The following is a 15,593-nucleotide window of genomic DNA, read 5'->3' on the forward strand; positions in this document are numbered from 1 at the left end:
ACACTTCTGCAAAGACTTAATGTGCAGAGGAACCATATCAGTGTTTTTTGTTTGTTTGTTTAAGGGCAGCAGGTGAATTTCAGTAGCAGGGAAAAGAGGGTGAAGGAACTAAGTAGTACGCACCATGACTGTAGGATTTCTGATACCCACAGAGGGCAACCTATTGATGGTACCTGACTCCAGGTATCACCAGAGCCAATGTACCCATTGAATGGAAGGGCTGGACTGTGCACAGTCTCTCAGGAACCCAAAAGCAAAACTGATAGAGAGCTTGGAAGGTATGGCATCATGGTACTTCTGAAACTGAAACAGCTACATTCCAAAAGACAGACATTTGGGAACAGGATAATAGATCGATGGGGATTAAGCATCAGACTGAGACCATTTCAAGCACCCTCCAAGAAACCATAGCTAGAACTCTACCCTTCTTAACAGAAGCATGAATAACGTCAATGACTTTTCCAGTAAGATTTGAGATACTAGCTTTTCAGGATTTGGTTCAAATGAGAAAATACGTTGGGTTCTAATAGGGATGGGGGAGATATTTGTTCCATTTACAATTTGAAATGCATAGGTCCCTGGCCAAAATTATAGGATGGAACAGAGCCATGATTTTAAGTGTAGGCAAAGCTGGCATGGAATGGAAACATCCACAGATTCTAACAACCTCCCAAGCAGAACCAAGAAGGGTTCTCGTTTCCACATTCTGGTGATCATTGTTACATGAGTGACCCAAATCAAATTGATTCATGCTTCTTTCATCCATACATCTAAAACCATCAATCTAGGCTGAAATAAGATTTCTTTATAGCAACTTCTAGAATGTTATCCTGAGCATGCTAAGCCCAGGGAGGACAAATAGCTAGTAGCTTAATTCTTTATTGACAAAGTGCACATTTACGGTAGCTCTTAAGATGCATGGAACACACACACTTCCAACAACTAAATAGATGGCATCCCCTCACCAGGCTTGTGCTCCAAGCTGGACTTCTGGGGCAACGGCTTGACCATGCCTCTGTCCAAACTTAAGTGCCTTCATCTGATGGGATGCATACAAGCAACCAGCATGGAAGTTGCTCTTTAAGCCCCTCCTGGTCCTGGGGGACAGCAGGGAAAGGGATGGATGGGATTCCACAGCCCCCCCTCTCAGGTCCCATCTCTTCATCCACTTCTGGTGAATCCTGCCCTTCTTCCCTTGTCTCCAGCTGCTACGACTCTTCCCTGTCCTCCAGCCCCAGCCTTGTGTCCTGCACCTCCTCTTCTATCCCTGACTGCTCAGACTCTCCCCCTTCCTCCAGCCCTGTCTGCTGCCTTTCAAGAGGCACAAAACTGCACAAATCACTACCCGCTTCCCCTGGACCAGCCTCTGACCCTGCTGCATCTGCCGCACATTCCTTGGAGTCCTGCCAGTCCCTGATACATGTGCTTTCTCAAATGGTCAGACCAGGAGATACCTTAAATGTGTGTATGCATTTAAGGTGTCACTTTTTTGTTTATCAAATAGAAGCTGCAAAGGCCCAAGCAGAGATGCAACCATAGTGTGTGTGTGTGTGTGCGCGCATGTGTGTATGAAAATAATTTTAACCCTTTCCCTCCATGGTGCCATCCTACACCCCTCTTAATTTGCCACTTCGACATTAATAGCAGCTCTCTTCTAAGGATGAAGAGCTGTTTGGGGAGGGATTTTCACTGGGATCTCAGCATGGGAGGAACAGATCATTTCCCTCCCCTGCCCACCATGGTTCTGATCCTAATCCACCCCCAACATCATGGCTGCAATTTGAAAAACAAAATGCAGACATTTTAAACACAGTTACAGATAGGTAGCCGTGTTGGTCTGCCATAGTCAAAACAAAAAAAATTCCTTCCAGTAGCACCTTAAAGACCAACTAAGTTAGTTCTTGGTATGAGCTTTCGTGTGCATGCACACGAAAGCTCATACCAAGAACTAACTTAGTTGGTCTTTAAGGTGCTACTGGAAGGAATTTTTTTTTATTTTAAACACATACATTTAACATATACAGTATTTTTCCATCTATAAGATGCCCCCATGTATAAGATGCCCCTTAATTTTGGGGACTCCAATTTAAGAAAATAGTTGAAGATCTATCCATGTATAAGACACCCCCAAATTTTGGACATTATTTTTAGGGGCGGAAACCTAGTCTTATACATGGAAAAATACGGTAGTTTAGTTTGGTCTTACATTTTCTTTGTAAACTCTATGATATCATTACGTGTGTGTGTGTGTTGGGGGGAGAAAAGATTTTCATCTTGTATTACCTTAAATTCTGTCTCAATGTTGGCTAGTCTTGCCAGTTCGTTGCTTAGCTCTAAAGCGGTAAGAACAGGGTCTTCACTAGAAAGAGCCAAATAAGCAGCACTTGCTAATCCTTTGTAGGCATTCATCCTCGATCGCGAATGACTGAACGAATCTTTCCTTTGCTTCTCAAAGCATTCATTGCACTTACAGAAGTAGTCGTGGGGCCTTTCTATCCGTGCCCCTTTCAGTAGCAATATATGAACAATTTCATATTCCTGGCAATGAGCAGCAAGTATGATAGGAGTAATGTCATGGGAAAAGCGCGTTCCATCTTCATCATAAGCGTAAAAATCGTCGTCTCGTAGCTCTTGCTCGAGGGGGCTGAGAGTGAGACGTTGTCCCTGTGCAAAGGCCGGGTGGTTCAATATTGCTTCCACAATACGCACATATCCTTTGCTGATGGCTAACAAGAGTGCATCCCCAACGCGAGCCAGATTCTCCTTCTTCAGAAGGAGTTCAGTGACTTCCAGGTGTTCATTGCCCACTGCCAGCTGCAGAGCATTTTGTCCCATGTAATCAACACAGTTGAAGTTCAAAGTTTTGGATTCCTCCAGCATTTTCCGTACCACCGGGATGTTCCCATATTCTGCTGAATCCAAGAAGCGCTCTTCCTCAGGTGTCAAGCTGGTGCCTTTCTCATTGAACATGTAGGCTGGGCCTCGGGTGGCCTGCCTCCGCCCTTTCTCCCGGAGGGTGGTGTGCCGTCGATGCATGATTTTCAGATATGTGGTTTTTCAAGCCTGGGGGGAAAGAGCAGAATATAGTGGATTTCTAAAAGGCAAATGCTGTCTGTCTGTCTATCCATCTATTGATTACCTTGTGCTTGATCTGACTTTTATTTCCCAGTGATATCCATAAAAGAGTCAAGCAGAAAGTCTTAGGTGCTTAACTCTGCTATTGAAACACATGTTTGTCATAGTCAGAATAAACCCCTTGGAATTAATGGGCATAACTAACTTAGGTCTATTCATTTCAGTGGGTCTACTCTAAGCTGGGTGCAACCCAAGGAAAGGTTTCTGAGACTGAAAGTAGAATTAGTTTAGTTGGCACCAATTGGAGATTTCATTTAAGGTTGATTTCTGGGGGACGGTGGGATATTTTTGAGAGCTGTTAAGGAAGGCTGTGTTAAACCTCTCCACCTCAAGTACTACAATTCCTGTCCAACTTTGAAATAAAAATAATAATTCCATGTTGTAACTACTAACTAAGCAATTAAAGTAACATCTACTTTGAGCTTAACTTCAACTGGATCATATTCATAAAGTTTCTTCTAAAAGTTTCTTCTAAAGCAGGCACACAAATGCTTGTCAACATGGCATGTTTTAAAAGGATTTACCTATATCTTAATATACTGACCTGTAATGAATATTGGTCATACTTATAGGGTGAAGTACAGATTTGATTGTTGCTGCATCATCCAAAGTTATGAAGTGGCCATTAAAGGATCAGGCATATATCTGGGTTTGTTTCACTGAGATTTTCCTTTTTAAGCAGAATTTTACTATCACAGCACACTTTAATTACATAGAAACTTGGGATTTGGATTCAGAGCTCAATAAAGTCAAAAATAATGTTTGCATTTTGGATGACACTTTCAAAGGCTCACACAAAGTGGAATTCACCACAGTAAATTGTATGGTCAATAATTCAATACTACTTGGAATCATTCCAGGGGCAATTAAGTACAGATGAAAGAAGGGCACAAGATTCAATAATTCATGGCAACATTCTTTTCCAGGTTCTCAGCAGTTTTACAATATATTGTTTGAAAACTGAAACTGTAATAGTAATATATAAGCCACATCGCTTCTCTGAAGTCATTAATCTTCCTAATAGATTCCTACATCTGAACGTATATTCTCCGCTGAGATCTCATGTCACAATTTAAAACCAAAGATTGCCAAAGGTCACCTATTAAGAAGATTTCCTTCCTGGAGAATCCCTAGGGATCTATGAAACATCACATCAAAATGCAGGTGTTCACTTAGTGCTCAAGTGTGATTTAGATGATAAATGGCTAGGTATCTCCAGTGGAATCCTAGAATTGCAGTAGTAATCATCAGATGAAATTCTATTGCTAATGAGAGAAAATATCTGCTTTATATTATTTTAGTTCTTATTTTTCCTCTATCTATCACAGGAAAGCGGGTAGAAAACCAAATATGAATGAGCTACCTGTTCTCTGTGTCATGCTAGGTCCATGCTGGTAGAGTAGCGAGGAAGTTGGGTGAGACTGAGACCTCCTGTTCCATTTTAAACACACACACACACACACACACACCCCTTCCCTCTGATTAATTAAAGTGGGAGAGAAATAAACCAAACCAGCTCTGAGGCTGAAGTACTTTGTCCTAAATTACTGGAGCATGTCAGGGGATCTTACAGCCTCTGGGACGCCCTCCCAGTGACCATAGGATCACAGGTTTGATGTCTAGGAAAAAGAAGAAGAAGAAGAAGAGTTTGGATTTGATATCCCGCCTTTCACTCCCCTTCAGGAGTCTCAAAGCGGCTAACAACCTCCTTTCCCTTCCTCCCCCACAACAAACACTCTGTGAGGTGAGTGGGGCTGAGAGACTTCACAGAAGTGTGACTGACCCAAGGTCACCCAGCAGCTGCATGTGGAGGAGCGGAGACACGAACCTGGTTCCCCAGATTATGTGACTGCCGCTCTTAACCACTACACACACTAGGGAAACATTTACTCCTAAACGCTTGATATAATTTAATTCTTTAAAAAAACAAGAACAAACCACAACCGGGATGGTTTAGAATATCTATCTTGTGCTATTGGGTTATTTCAGACACACAGCTCCCTGGAAGCTGGTAGAATAGTCAATTACCATACATCCAGGTTTTTTCCTGACATTTTGACTATTCAGCAAAATTAGCCCTGACCAGTGGCATAGCATGGGTTGTCAGCACCCGGGGCAAGGCAAGTAATTTGCGCCCCCTAACCCCTGGATTTTAGCACTCGAATGTGAGCGTGCCCCCCCCAGATGTTGCGGCCGGCCTCCCTGCACCCCCCACGCTATGCCATTGGGGCTGGGGGCGAGTGAAGGAACCAAGGACCCCCCCCTTAAGGCTCAGCAGGAATTTATTAAATTTATTATTTGAGGAGCCCCCGCGGGCCGAGGCAGCCGAAGCCCCCTCCCCTCGGGCGCCTCCCCGCCCTCTCCTCTCCTTGGGCGCTCCGAGGCGCTCCAGATCCGGGCTTGGCGAGCGCCTCTCCTCCCCCCAGCCTGGTCCGGGGGCTTCCAGCCGCGCTCCGTCCTCGCCCGCCGCCCCCGCCCCCCCGCGGCTGAGGCTTGCACTGAGAGCCGGAGCCAGCGGCGTCCCCTTCCGCCGGGAGACCCTCGCCCGCCCGCCGGCTTCCTCTCGGAGGGTTTGGCTCCTCCCTCCCAGTCGGCAGAAGCAGCCGCCGCCTGTGGCTGGGCCGAGGGGATGGCGGCGGCGGGGGGGGTGTGTGTGGAGGCTGCCCGTGCCTGGCCAGGCGTTGGTGGCGGTGTCGGCGCTGCTGCAGCGGCTGCTCCTCCTGCGAGCAGTGAGTGGAGCGCAGCCGCAGCCGCAGCGGCGGCTGGCGCGCGCGCGCTAGGGCGCAAGGCTGGCGGTGGCGGCGGGGAGCCCGGCAGAGGAAGGAACTTGTCCCTTCCCTCTGGACTTGCACCCCCCCAGATGTTGCGCCCGGTGCGGCCGGCACCCCTGGCACCCCCCACGCTACGCCACTGGCCCTGACACCATTTTTACACCCCAAAACCAGGACATGTCAGGAATTTTCCTGACCTATGGCAAGTCTAAATTATGGTCCATTGTAGACACTGTCAAAGAGATATAAACAAAAAGGTGTGCTCAGCACCCACCCCCAAAGGGTCCAGACATATTAATTACTTTCCATAATCACATTTATTGTTAAACCAGGTCAAGAGAGGTGGGAGGGGTAGGGAGCAATTTGATAGTAGCGAAATTTATTTTTGCCATCAGCACAGCCATTTCCCATTGAGAATGAATGGGTGTGAGGGCGATCTGGCTGCGACATCTGTCACCCCATTGATCGCCATTGAGAATTAAATGCCAATATTTATGGCTAACTTTTTCAAAGCATTGGGAGGCTCAGTTCCAATTACTTGTCAGATGAGTTGGCTGTTTAGAACATTTCTGTAGCTTTCCAAATCACATGAACAACAAAGCCAAACAGATTCAAAAGAGATCTAACTGAATGATGAGGAGTAAAAGTGGTGGTGAGCTTTTAATGAAACAATGGCCAAGTGTGGACTTGAACAGAGCTGGAGCCAAGAACCAGCATGGCTGGGCATGTGCCAGGGGTCCAGACTTCAGCAGGGGACTCAGTGACAAGGGCCTCCAGGACCTCCTGCAATGAGAATGTAACCTGAATAAGGTTGCAGGCTTATTTTGTGTGGCTGCAGACATGTGGGAAGCTCTGGTTGTTGGGAACTACATAGAAAAGCAAATGGCAGCCCCAGAGCTTAAGGAGAAACCTACATATGATCCCAAACAAGGAGATTGCTGGAGCAGAATGTATGGAAACCATCCTGTCAAAGGGGTAATTTCTTAAATACGTGACTTTCATGGGAGCTGAGAAAAAGTTTGACTGAAATGAAGTGGGGGAAAGCAGGCAAGCAAAAGTTATGGTAAAAATAAGTCAATAAGGACCAAGTCCACCATCTTGCAATTGCTTATCACTTTTCTGGTTTTGTATTACTTATTGATAGCTTTCTACACTCTACAAGGAGAAATCCCACATTAGGCTACATTCCCACAGTGTCTGCACACTAAAGCAGGAAAACAGGGCTGCAGGCGTGGGGTAGGCGTGGGGCAGAGCCATTCTCCTGATTGGCAACACTTAGCTGAAGGGGGGCAGGGCAATGGTTGGGTTGGGACTGCCCAGGTGCACTGGTGAGAGTTCTGGATTGGTCTCTCGGTGTACCTGGGCAGACTCAACCTCACCATTGCCCTGTTGCACCTCATCAAGGAAAATGGCAGCAGCATTGCCATTGTTGGGACAGCACCATGCTGGACTGGCTGCTCTTGCAACCAAGAGCCTTGTGGTACCTTCAAGACCAATATATTTATTAGATCATGCATGGGCAACCTGAGGCCCTCAGCCTACAAACAAAACCCCCCTGCAAGTGTTGAATTCAGACCTCTGTCAAGAGCAACCAACCTGTCCCCGCTCTGGAGTTTTGCTGGGTGAAAAGAAAGATGGAGAAGGCAAAAAGAGAGAGAAATGGGATGAAGCCAGCCATTTTTGATTTTGGCCTTGCCTTTTTCCTGACTTTTGTCCCACTGACAGCCAGCATGTGACCTCATAAAAAGACTAGCCACAAATGAATATTGCCTTTATCGTAAAAAAAAAAATAAAAAGTCCACTTCATCATAAGAATAAGGTCTAAAACTTTCTGGACTAGACTCAAGTTCATGGAATGCATAAAATGTCATCTCAATTTGGCAGGTATATACAGAAGATTATGTATATTGTTACAGATTGTGCTTAATGTATTGCCTTTCTCTCTGACTTCACTGCTTATACACTCACACGGTGCCACGTGCCTGGTACATGGCTGTAATATTTACCACATTTATTTATTTTTCTACAGTTCTTCCTTACATTTCTAAGCATTTGCCATACAAAACATCTGCTGTGTTCGCCTTAGTGTGGTAAGGCAACATGAAGCTAAAATAATTCAAACAAAATTGTTATTGAAATTGAACATTCAGGCTGAAAACCTGACCAAAACACACAGGTGATTAAGTCCCATTGGATGCTATGGGACTTCCTGCTGACTCCATGAAAACATGCAAAGATTTATGCTATCACAGTTTGTAGTGTAGCCCAACTACAGAGATGAATGAATTATGGCTCTAGCTCTAGCTAAAGGGGGGGGGGAGCCTTCAAAAGAAAATGATTTTCTTAACTTTGAACACTTCCAGGCATAATGTTTAGCCATCAATTCATGTTCTGTTAAAATATATTTGAGTTGCCTTTGAATTATGACTGGAGATTAACAGGGCAAACTGTAAAGTCAGTGACAGGAGATCTGCATGCTATTATGTTTTTTGTTTTTAAGTTCTTGCTCTGCCCTGGTTTGGGAACTAATCATATGTATAGAGTGAGCATGATGCATTCTTTAAAAAAAACAACTAATTGTGACTTGATTACACATATCTTAACATTTTTGTTTAATGGTGCTTTGCATTTAAATTACACTGTATTTGCATATTTTATGAAGGCTGCTAGTGATCAATCTCATCAGACACAGCAATTAAGATAGGGTACTTTTCTAGGAATGGTGTATTGACATTTGACGGCACTGGTGAACAATATTGTGATAAACAGTACTCTCCCAATCCTGCTCTAGTCATATTTTGTTGCTAGAATAATATCAGCTCCATTTCTCAGGTACAGTGAGGACTACATAGCAGTCACAATGTACAATCTTTCACACAAGATGTGTGTGAATCTCCCTTGCTGCATAGGAACATAAAGCCCATTGATTATAATCTGAGTTTTTTTATTAGCTTTGCCTAGGTCAAAGTTATTCACAAGTGAGGAGCTTCTATGTGAAGAGACCATAGGGCTATATTCAGTGTTAGTTCTACTAAGAACAGACCAATTGAAACCGAAGACTTAAGTTAGGCCACATTCACACCATCCATTTAAAGCACGATGACACCACTTTAAATTGTCATGGCTTTCCCTAAGAATCATGGGAGTTGTGGTTTATTAAGGGTGCTGTGAGGAGACCCCATTCCCCTCCTGGAACTACAATTCCCCGAGTTCCCTGGGAAGAGGGATTGACTGTTAATCCATTCTGAGTGTTCATATTCATCTCCTATTCTCCTACAGAGAAGCCACATCCATAGATGTAAAGGTAGCATATACAGACTACAATATTGTGCCAAATTATGCATGCCTTTGACCAACTGATTTCAATGACATTTGCATGTGCATAATTCCCCTAATAATTTTTTTTATACCTGAATGAACTAATCATCTTTAGCAATTTGTAAATGTAATTAGTTTTCAAATTGATAGCATACTAAAACAATTATAAATATGAAGTAAGATCATAGATGCTATGCCAATCCTTATCCCTAAACCTATTAAATGAAAATAAAAGAGGGAAATGAATAGGGACTCTACATACTTCCTTGGTTGGACTCAACGGGGCTTGTTTCTGAGCAGACATGTGTTTGTTTCCACCACATGCCACTTATTCTAAATATTTGTTCCAGATCTGATCATGCATAACCAACGTTTCATGCCTAGTGCATATAATTTTTCATTTTTGTTGTCCAACCTGATGTCCAGTCATTTCTTTATTGATGAAACTTATTTACACTTCAAGAACTCTAAAAACTATAGATTGTTTGGCCACAAAGCAGCTCCAGAGTTCCCTTTTTCACCATCATTTTGCATGGACCAAAACTGCATGAATATAATCTTAGAATAAGGTGATAGCAAGAGCAGCTTATAGGGGTTGGTTTATCTTCCCCTTCTGCTTGTTGCCAAAATGATGGGATTTTGAGAGAGACCCAAAGCACATGATCCAGATTGGCTTGTTGTATATTAGATCTCCATCACTGATCTCTGACACTTCTTGAAAATGACTAAGGGTCCCTTTTGGGGGGTGGGGGGGAGGGAACGTGCTGCGCCACTTTTTCAGCTTTGCTGCTCCTGCGCTGCTTTCTCAATCAGTCCACCAACCCCCTGCTGCTACTGCCACCATCTTCATTTCCAAAAGTGTCACAGAGACACTGCACAACTACTTTAAAAAAGGAAAGAGTGGAGAAGTAAGAGGGATATTGCATTGACCAGCATGGAGGACAAACCTGTGCACATGTGGGACAAAAATCATCATTTTTGGTTGTCCCTTCTGCTGATGTATGTGCAAAAGAGTGAAAAATGTAAATTCTACATTTCTCTGCTTCAGACAGAACCCAAGGAGCTTACATATCAACAAAAGCAAAAAGCAGCACATTTCTTCACCGAAAGTGTATAATTTGCACGCAAGTATCATAGCTCTTGTCATTGCACTACAATGTCAAATATCATTCAATTTCTATTAAGTAGGTCCTCATGGACTAGCCCCAAGAGATCCCAGGGACACAGCTGTGTGGAGGTAGAAATATTGGAGGGAGGGGGGAAAGAAATGTGCAAGTATGTGGTGGTGAGTGAAAATGGTATGGAGAGAAGAGAGAAGAACAAGCATTCTAGCAACCTAAAAGGGTCTTATCGCTGTTCAAGCCCATTGCCTTCCAGGTGTCTCAACAGCCATTCTAACTCTTGTACCTCCGATATTGTATAGCTTCTAGGAATACGATTCAGTGTAAGTACTTTCAGACATGCACACAAATATTGGCAACTGGGCCTAGGGTCAGCTTATCAGTAAATCCTGCAGAACAACGTAAGTCCTGTTTCATTTGTCTAGCAATTATGCATCATGAAGAACATAGGCATATATGTCTATTTAAAGTAGTCCATGATGATAACTTTGCTTGGGCCTCCTGCACTTGTGAAGGCAATGCCTCCAATGAAAGCACAGGAATTTTGGAAGAAAGCCAGTAGCAAATATGTGGTTGTTTCATATTCATTGACTTTGCAGGACTCATCAGTCCTTGGACAAATGTCACTGATGGATCTTCACCAAAGTCTATGTACATAGGAAATAAGATAAGATTCACAAATTAATCTATGTCATACTTGTTATCAGAAACCCATTAATTTCATTTCAGTCCTCCCCTTTTTTGGCCTACCTACAGTTTGCCTGGCAGATACTTATTCTCATCCTTCGGCAATGAATAAGTGAGGTTTTACTTCATGCTTCAACCCTAGTTGAGAAGCATCTTTGAGCTTGTTCATGTTACACCTGGCCTTATTCCCCATAAACTATTTGAGAGCAACTTTCTACTCTTCATACCCTTTTTCCCTTTTGAAGCCTTCCACTCTTTACAACGACGCCTTCAAAAACCACATGATTAGGATTCACATTGTACATTGAATCAATAGAGAATTATCCTGACTACTATTATGCATCACTTTTACATGCTCTTTCATTTGCCCTTGATTTTTACAAGAGATATCATTTGGAACTGAAGCTTTCAGACACTTACTGCTATTAAGTTATCATCATGCCAATGAGTTTTGGGTGCAGAGTCAACAGCACTTTGCTATAGGCCTTCATAATTTGCCGTGAATAACCATGTAAGCATATAAGGTGCTTTGCACTCTGTAATTCTATTACTTCCAGGGTGTAGGTAGGTTCATGTACTGCATAAGCCCCACTAACAAAAACAGTAGTATCAACTTAGCAGTATGTTGTTATTCTGCAATGCTATACAAATAGCAATATCCAGAAGCCATTGTTCAAGCAATTCTTGTTCCTGTGCAAACTATTGTAACTCTTCCAAGATTTCTGCCTCATTTCATTGAAGGTGATAGCTGCTCATTTATTTCAGTTTGCTTTGCTCTCCTCCTTGGTTTAATTAATGATGTGCTCTGACAGCGTAAGACTTGATCTTAGGTTTTCATAAATGGATCCTATTTGAGATCCAAGCTTTATATAGAAATTCAGAGATAAATTATTTCAGTTGGATCATTTGTTTTTATTTTCCTGTCATTTCAAATCTTATCCATCTGCTAATTTTTAAAAAAGTTTTTTTAAAAAATTAAATTCCAGTTTTAAAATTTAGAACTGAGAATAAGAAAGAACCCAGTTATGTAATTTAAACTACTCATTTAAGCATATAGCAAAATACTAGCTATACTACTAGGATTATTTTTTTGTTGAAAATGTAGTCTTATCTTTAACATTGAAGCTAATGTAAAAATTCCCTTTCTTGCCCCAAGTGACCAATGTTAATTAAGCTGCTATAGTAAGAGTTCCTGAAAGTAATGCTAAATCTACAGAGACTGAGTTCTGTGTGAAACTGGCCTTTGAAAATATATTTTTTCCTGAAAATCCTCCAAGTTTGCAAACTATCAGAGTACAAATAGCGTTTATTCAAACATTTTACTTTTTTTTATAATAGTCACAGGAATTATGTTTTTCCAGTAGATGGCAGCATAATTTTGGCATTATATCAGCCTCTCTAAATATCCTTAATATTCACAATAAATGCTTCTGTAAATCTGTTTTTACTAGTCAACATCAGATTAATTAACTAACAATTTCCTTTTCCAAAACTTTGAAGGAAATACAATTAAAATAAGATCTACAGAACTGCACTTTACTCCAGCCCTAAGGTTATGGATAGCACTACATCATCTCTCCTTATCCACTGATTTTATTTTAGAAGTAGTATCTAGCACTGATTTTATTTTAGAAGTAAAAGCCCACATTGAAGAAGCAGGGAAACAACCAGACATTGCTAAGAAGTGTCAAATTACCCTTTTGTGTTCTATTGAGAATAAATCTGCATTGTTAATCTACACAAAGTTAGGTTTCATTCAGACAAAGGGCTCACAAGATTCCTTTATGAGAGAGAGAATTTGCACTTTAGAAGGCACCAGGAAATATTTCCTTGGGCATAATTAAAAACTGATTCAAGTTGCATTTCACCTTAAAAAGCGACAGCAGCACAGACCCATCCCCTATACAAAAGCATCCCCCATCTTACATTTATCATCCGAGGCGTGGGATCCTTTCCCCTCTAGATGTCTAAAGTCCAAGGTTGAACGGCAGGCTCAGCGAGCTCCATGCTTGTCACTCAGGTCGGCGAATCTCTGTCCGTGGTGCTGAAAATGTTATTTAATCTGGGCAAGCGGGACCCTTCAGAGGCAGAAGCTGCAAGGTTGAGCGGCTCTGTCCCTCGTGCAGCAATAGTACGCTGAGCTACGGATAAACTGCAACATTGCTACCACCTTCGCTCGACGGAGGAAATTTCCCAGGGAACCTTAGGGATTTAACCGTGCCTTGCTGATGTGTGGTTTCCTTCTCTTCTTGCTCTTTTGCTGGCTGCTTTGGCAGTGAGAGAGCTTACCCTCCCTCCCATCCTACTCGCCTGACCCAGACCTGCTCTATGTGTGCAGCGTCTATACCCATCTACACTCCTCTGTTTTCAATTATTATATAATGTAATTTTTAAAAAAGTTCCCCCTCATTCAGTCCAGAATGATCCCTTACAGTTGTTTTGTTTTGTTTTGCCTGGGAAATAAAATAGGCATGCAGGGAAACATTCCTGTTAAGCGTCACAGAAACATCAAAGGAAAATACCTGGTATGAAATGATACTTTGGCAGCCATCTGTGGCTTTACAGCACTCACACCTCCCATAGAAGCTGCATTTAATGATTATCTCGGGTATCTGAACCTTTCACAGCAATTTTCATTTCTTTCTTTTTTACTTTGCCCAACAGGATAGTTTAGGCTGCAAAGGCAAAAGCTAGTGATGAGACACACTCCTCTCTGGTCGCTCAACTCCAAGCCTCACAGGAGCAAAAGAGAGAGAGAGAGAGAGAGAGAGAGAGAGAGAGAGAGTAATCTTAACAGTAATCCCACCCCAAACCTCAGAGCTGGCTCCAATTGTTGTCTCCAGACTTTGATGTTGAAACACCCATATCTGTCTTTCTAGGAGACCACATTCCACAAAGTCTAATTCGCACCTGTCTAATTTCCCTTTCCCATCCCTCTCCTTTATCAAAATAAAACTACCTGACCACATATTCCCGTTTCCTAATCTCCTTTGTCTTGTCAACCTATTAAATAACCTTGTAAGCCTATTCCTCATTATAGGGAAATTGATTTAGCGAAGGAGTAACCAATATCCTTCTAAAGGTATGCTTGCCTTCACACATCTAATCCTCTGAGGATTTAAGGGCTTCCATGAGTTTATATGCAGAACACAATCTCCTCTTCATAACAGTGGCTACTTAGTATGCTGTAATACCAAAGGGGAGGAAGGCAAAGAATCAGGGACTCTTTCAAGCAAAGCAGAGCCACAAAAAGATGACAAGACCTTAAATGGCAACTTTTCAAGAGTCATCAGTATTATGGCTCTTTCTCTACATTCTGTGTGTCCCTCAATGATTTAATTGACTAACAATATGTTTTCATTGTCAGTTTCTGGGATTCATCCTAGAACCAACAGCACATTTTCAAGCTCAGTGCATTTTTACAAAGTGTTAGGATTCCTCCAATCTCTCTCCCGCTGTCCCCAACCCCAATGCAATGGAAATTTTGTTTTGGTGGGCAGCTTAGGCATTCCAGTAGTATAATATAAAAGTGAAGGCTATAGCGAATCCAAGAAGGATTGCTAGCAGTGTACCAAGTGGAAAGCATTACCACCAGCATCTCACCAGGGGTTGTTATGGTGGATGGTAATACAGTGGTACCTCAGGTTAAGTACTTAATTTGTTCCGGAGGTCTGTATTTAACCTGAAACTGTTCTTAACCTGAAGCACCACTTTAGCTAATGGGGCCCTCCGCTGCTGCTGTGCTGCCGGAGCACGATTTCTGTTCTCATCCTGAAGCAAAGTTCTTAACCTGAAGCACTATTTCTGGGTTAACGGAGTCTGTAACCTGAAGCGTATGTAACCCAAGGTACCACTGTATTTTAAAATATGTACATGGTGTGTGCATGGTATGTTGCACCTGTATCCATCTGTACTCTAGAAAAGGCCAATTTCATTGAGTTGGATCCAGAGTCACCCCCTTTGTTGTTTTTTTAAAATAATTTTTATTAACTGGCCAATCACATCAAATTAAATCACATCGCATAAATTCCAAATTACAAAGCCAAATTTTTAAATTTTGTTGGGGGAACCCATACTTCAAGATCCAAAGGGGGATTCAGATCATCTTCTTATTACTGCGTTAATTTCCAAATCAGTCCCAATCAGTCCAAACAAAGTTCATAATTCTATCCAGTCTTATCTTGGTGTTTCCACATCATATCTTGTTCATATAATTTCTCTTTTTCCTTTATGATCTCTTCTGTTAGTCTCCTTAAGCCGATAGCAAGTATAATAATCCTGTGTGGATTTCCCGTTCCTCCACTAAGTCCAGATGGTTTCCATATATCTCCTTCGTAGATAACATCACTCTTTCCATCGTAAATTTTGGCATTTATCGCTCTTAAGTCCCACCGAGGAGTTGATCCACGATATGTAAACAACTCTATTTCCCTCTTTCTCCTTCCAGACCCAAGAGCTCCAACAATGCCTCCCAAAATGGCGACGGCATTTTTACCTGCATCATTCCAAAACTCTTAGCTTTCCAGCTTCATCTTGAAACATTGCTTTGGATCGAAAGTTT

The 15,593-nt window shown here is 42.4% G+C and overlaps 1 protein-coding gene across 2 annotated transcripts in view; it reads right to left on the reverse strand.

Moving 5' to 3' along the window:
* TRPC7 (transient receptor potential cation channel subfamily C member 7) overlaps positions 1 to 13,286 on the reverse strand; it is a 108,507-nt gene extending 95,221 nt beyond the window's left edge. For both annotated transcript variants that reach the window (XM_083728407.1, XM_083728406.1), the window contains exons 1-2: positions 12,959 to 13,286; positions 2,284 to 3,063 (exon numbers count right to left, since the gene is read on the reverse strand). In XM_083728407.1, the coding sequence (XP_083584533.1) occupies positions 2,284 to 3,036 (753 nt within the window). In that variant the 5' untranslated portion in view covers positions 3,037 to 3,063; positions 12,959 to 13,286. The remainder of the gene's footprint in view (positions 1 to 2,283; positions 3,064 to 12,958) is intronic.
* Positions 13,287 to 15,593: the final 2,307 nt, after the last annotated feature.

Source organism: Podarcis gaigeae (assembly GCF_964106915.1).
Source record: "Podarcis gaigeae genome assembly, chromosome: 2".
Lineage (NCBI taxonomy): Eukaryota > Metazoa > Chordata > Lepidosauria > Squamata > Lacertidae > Podarcis > Podarcis gaigeae.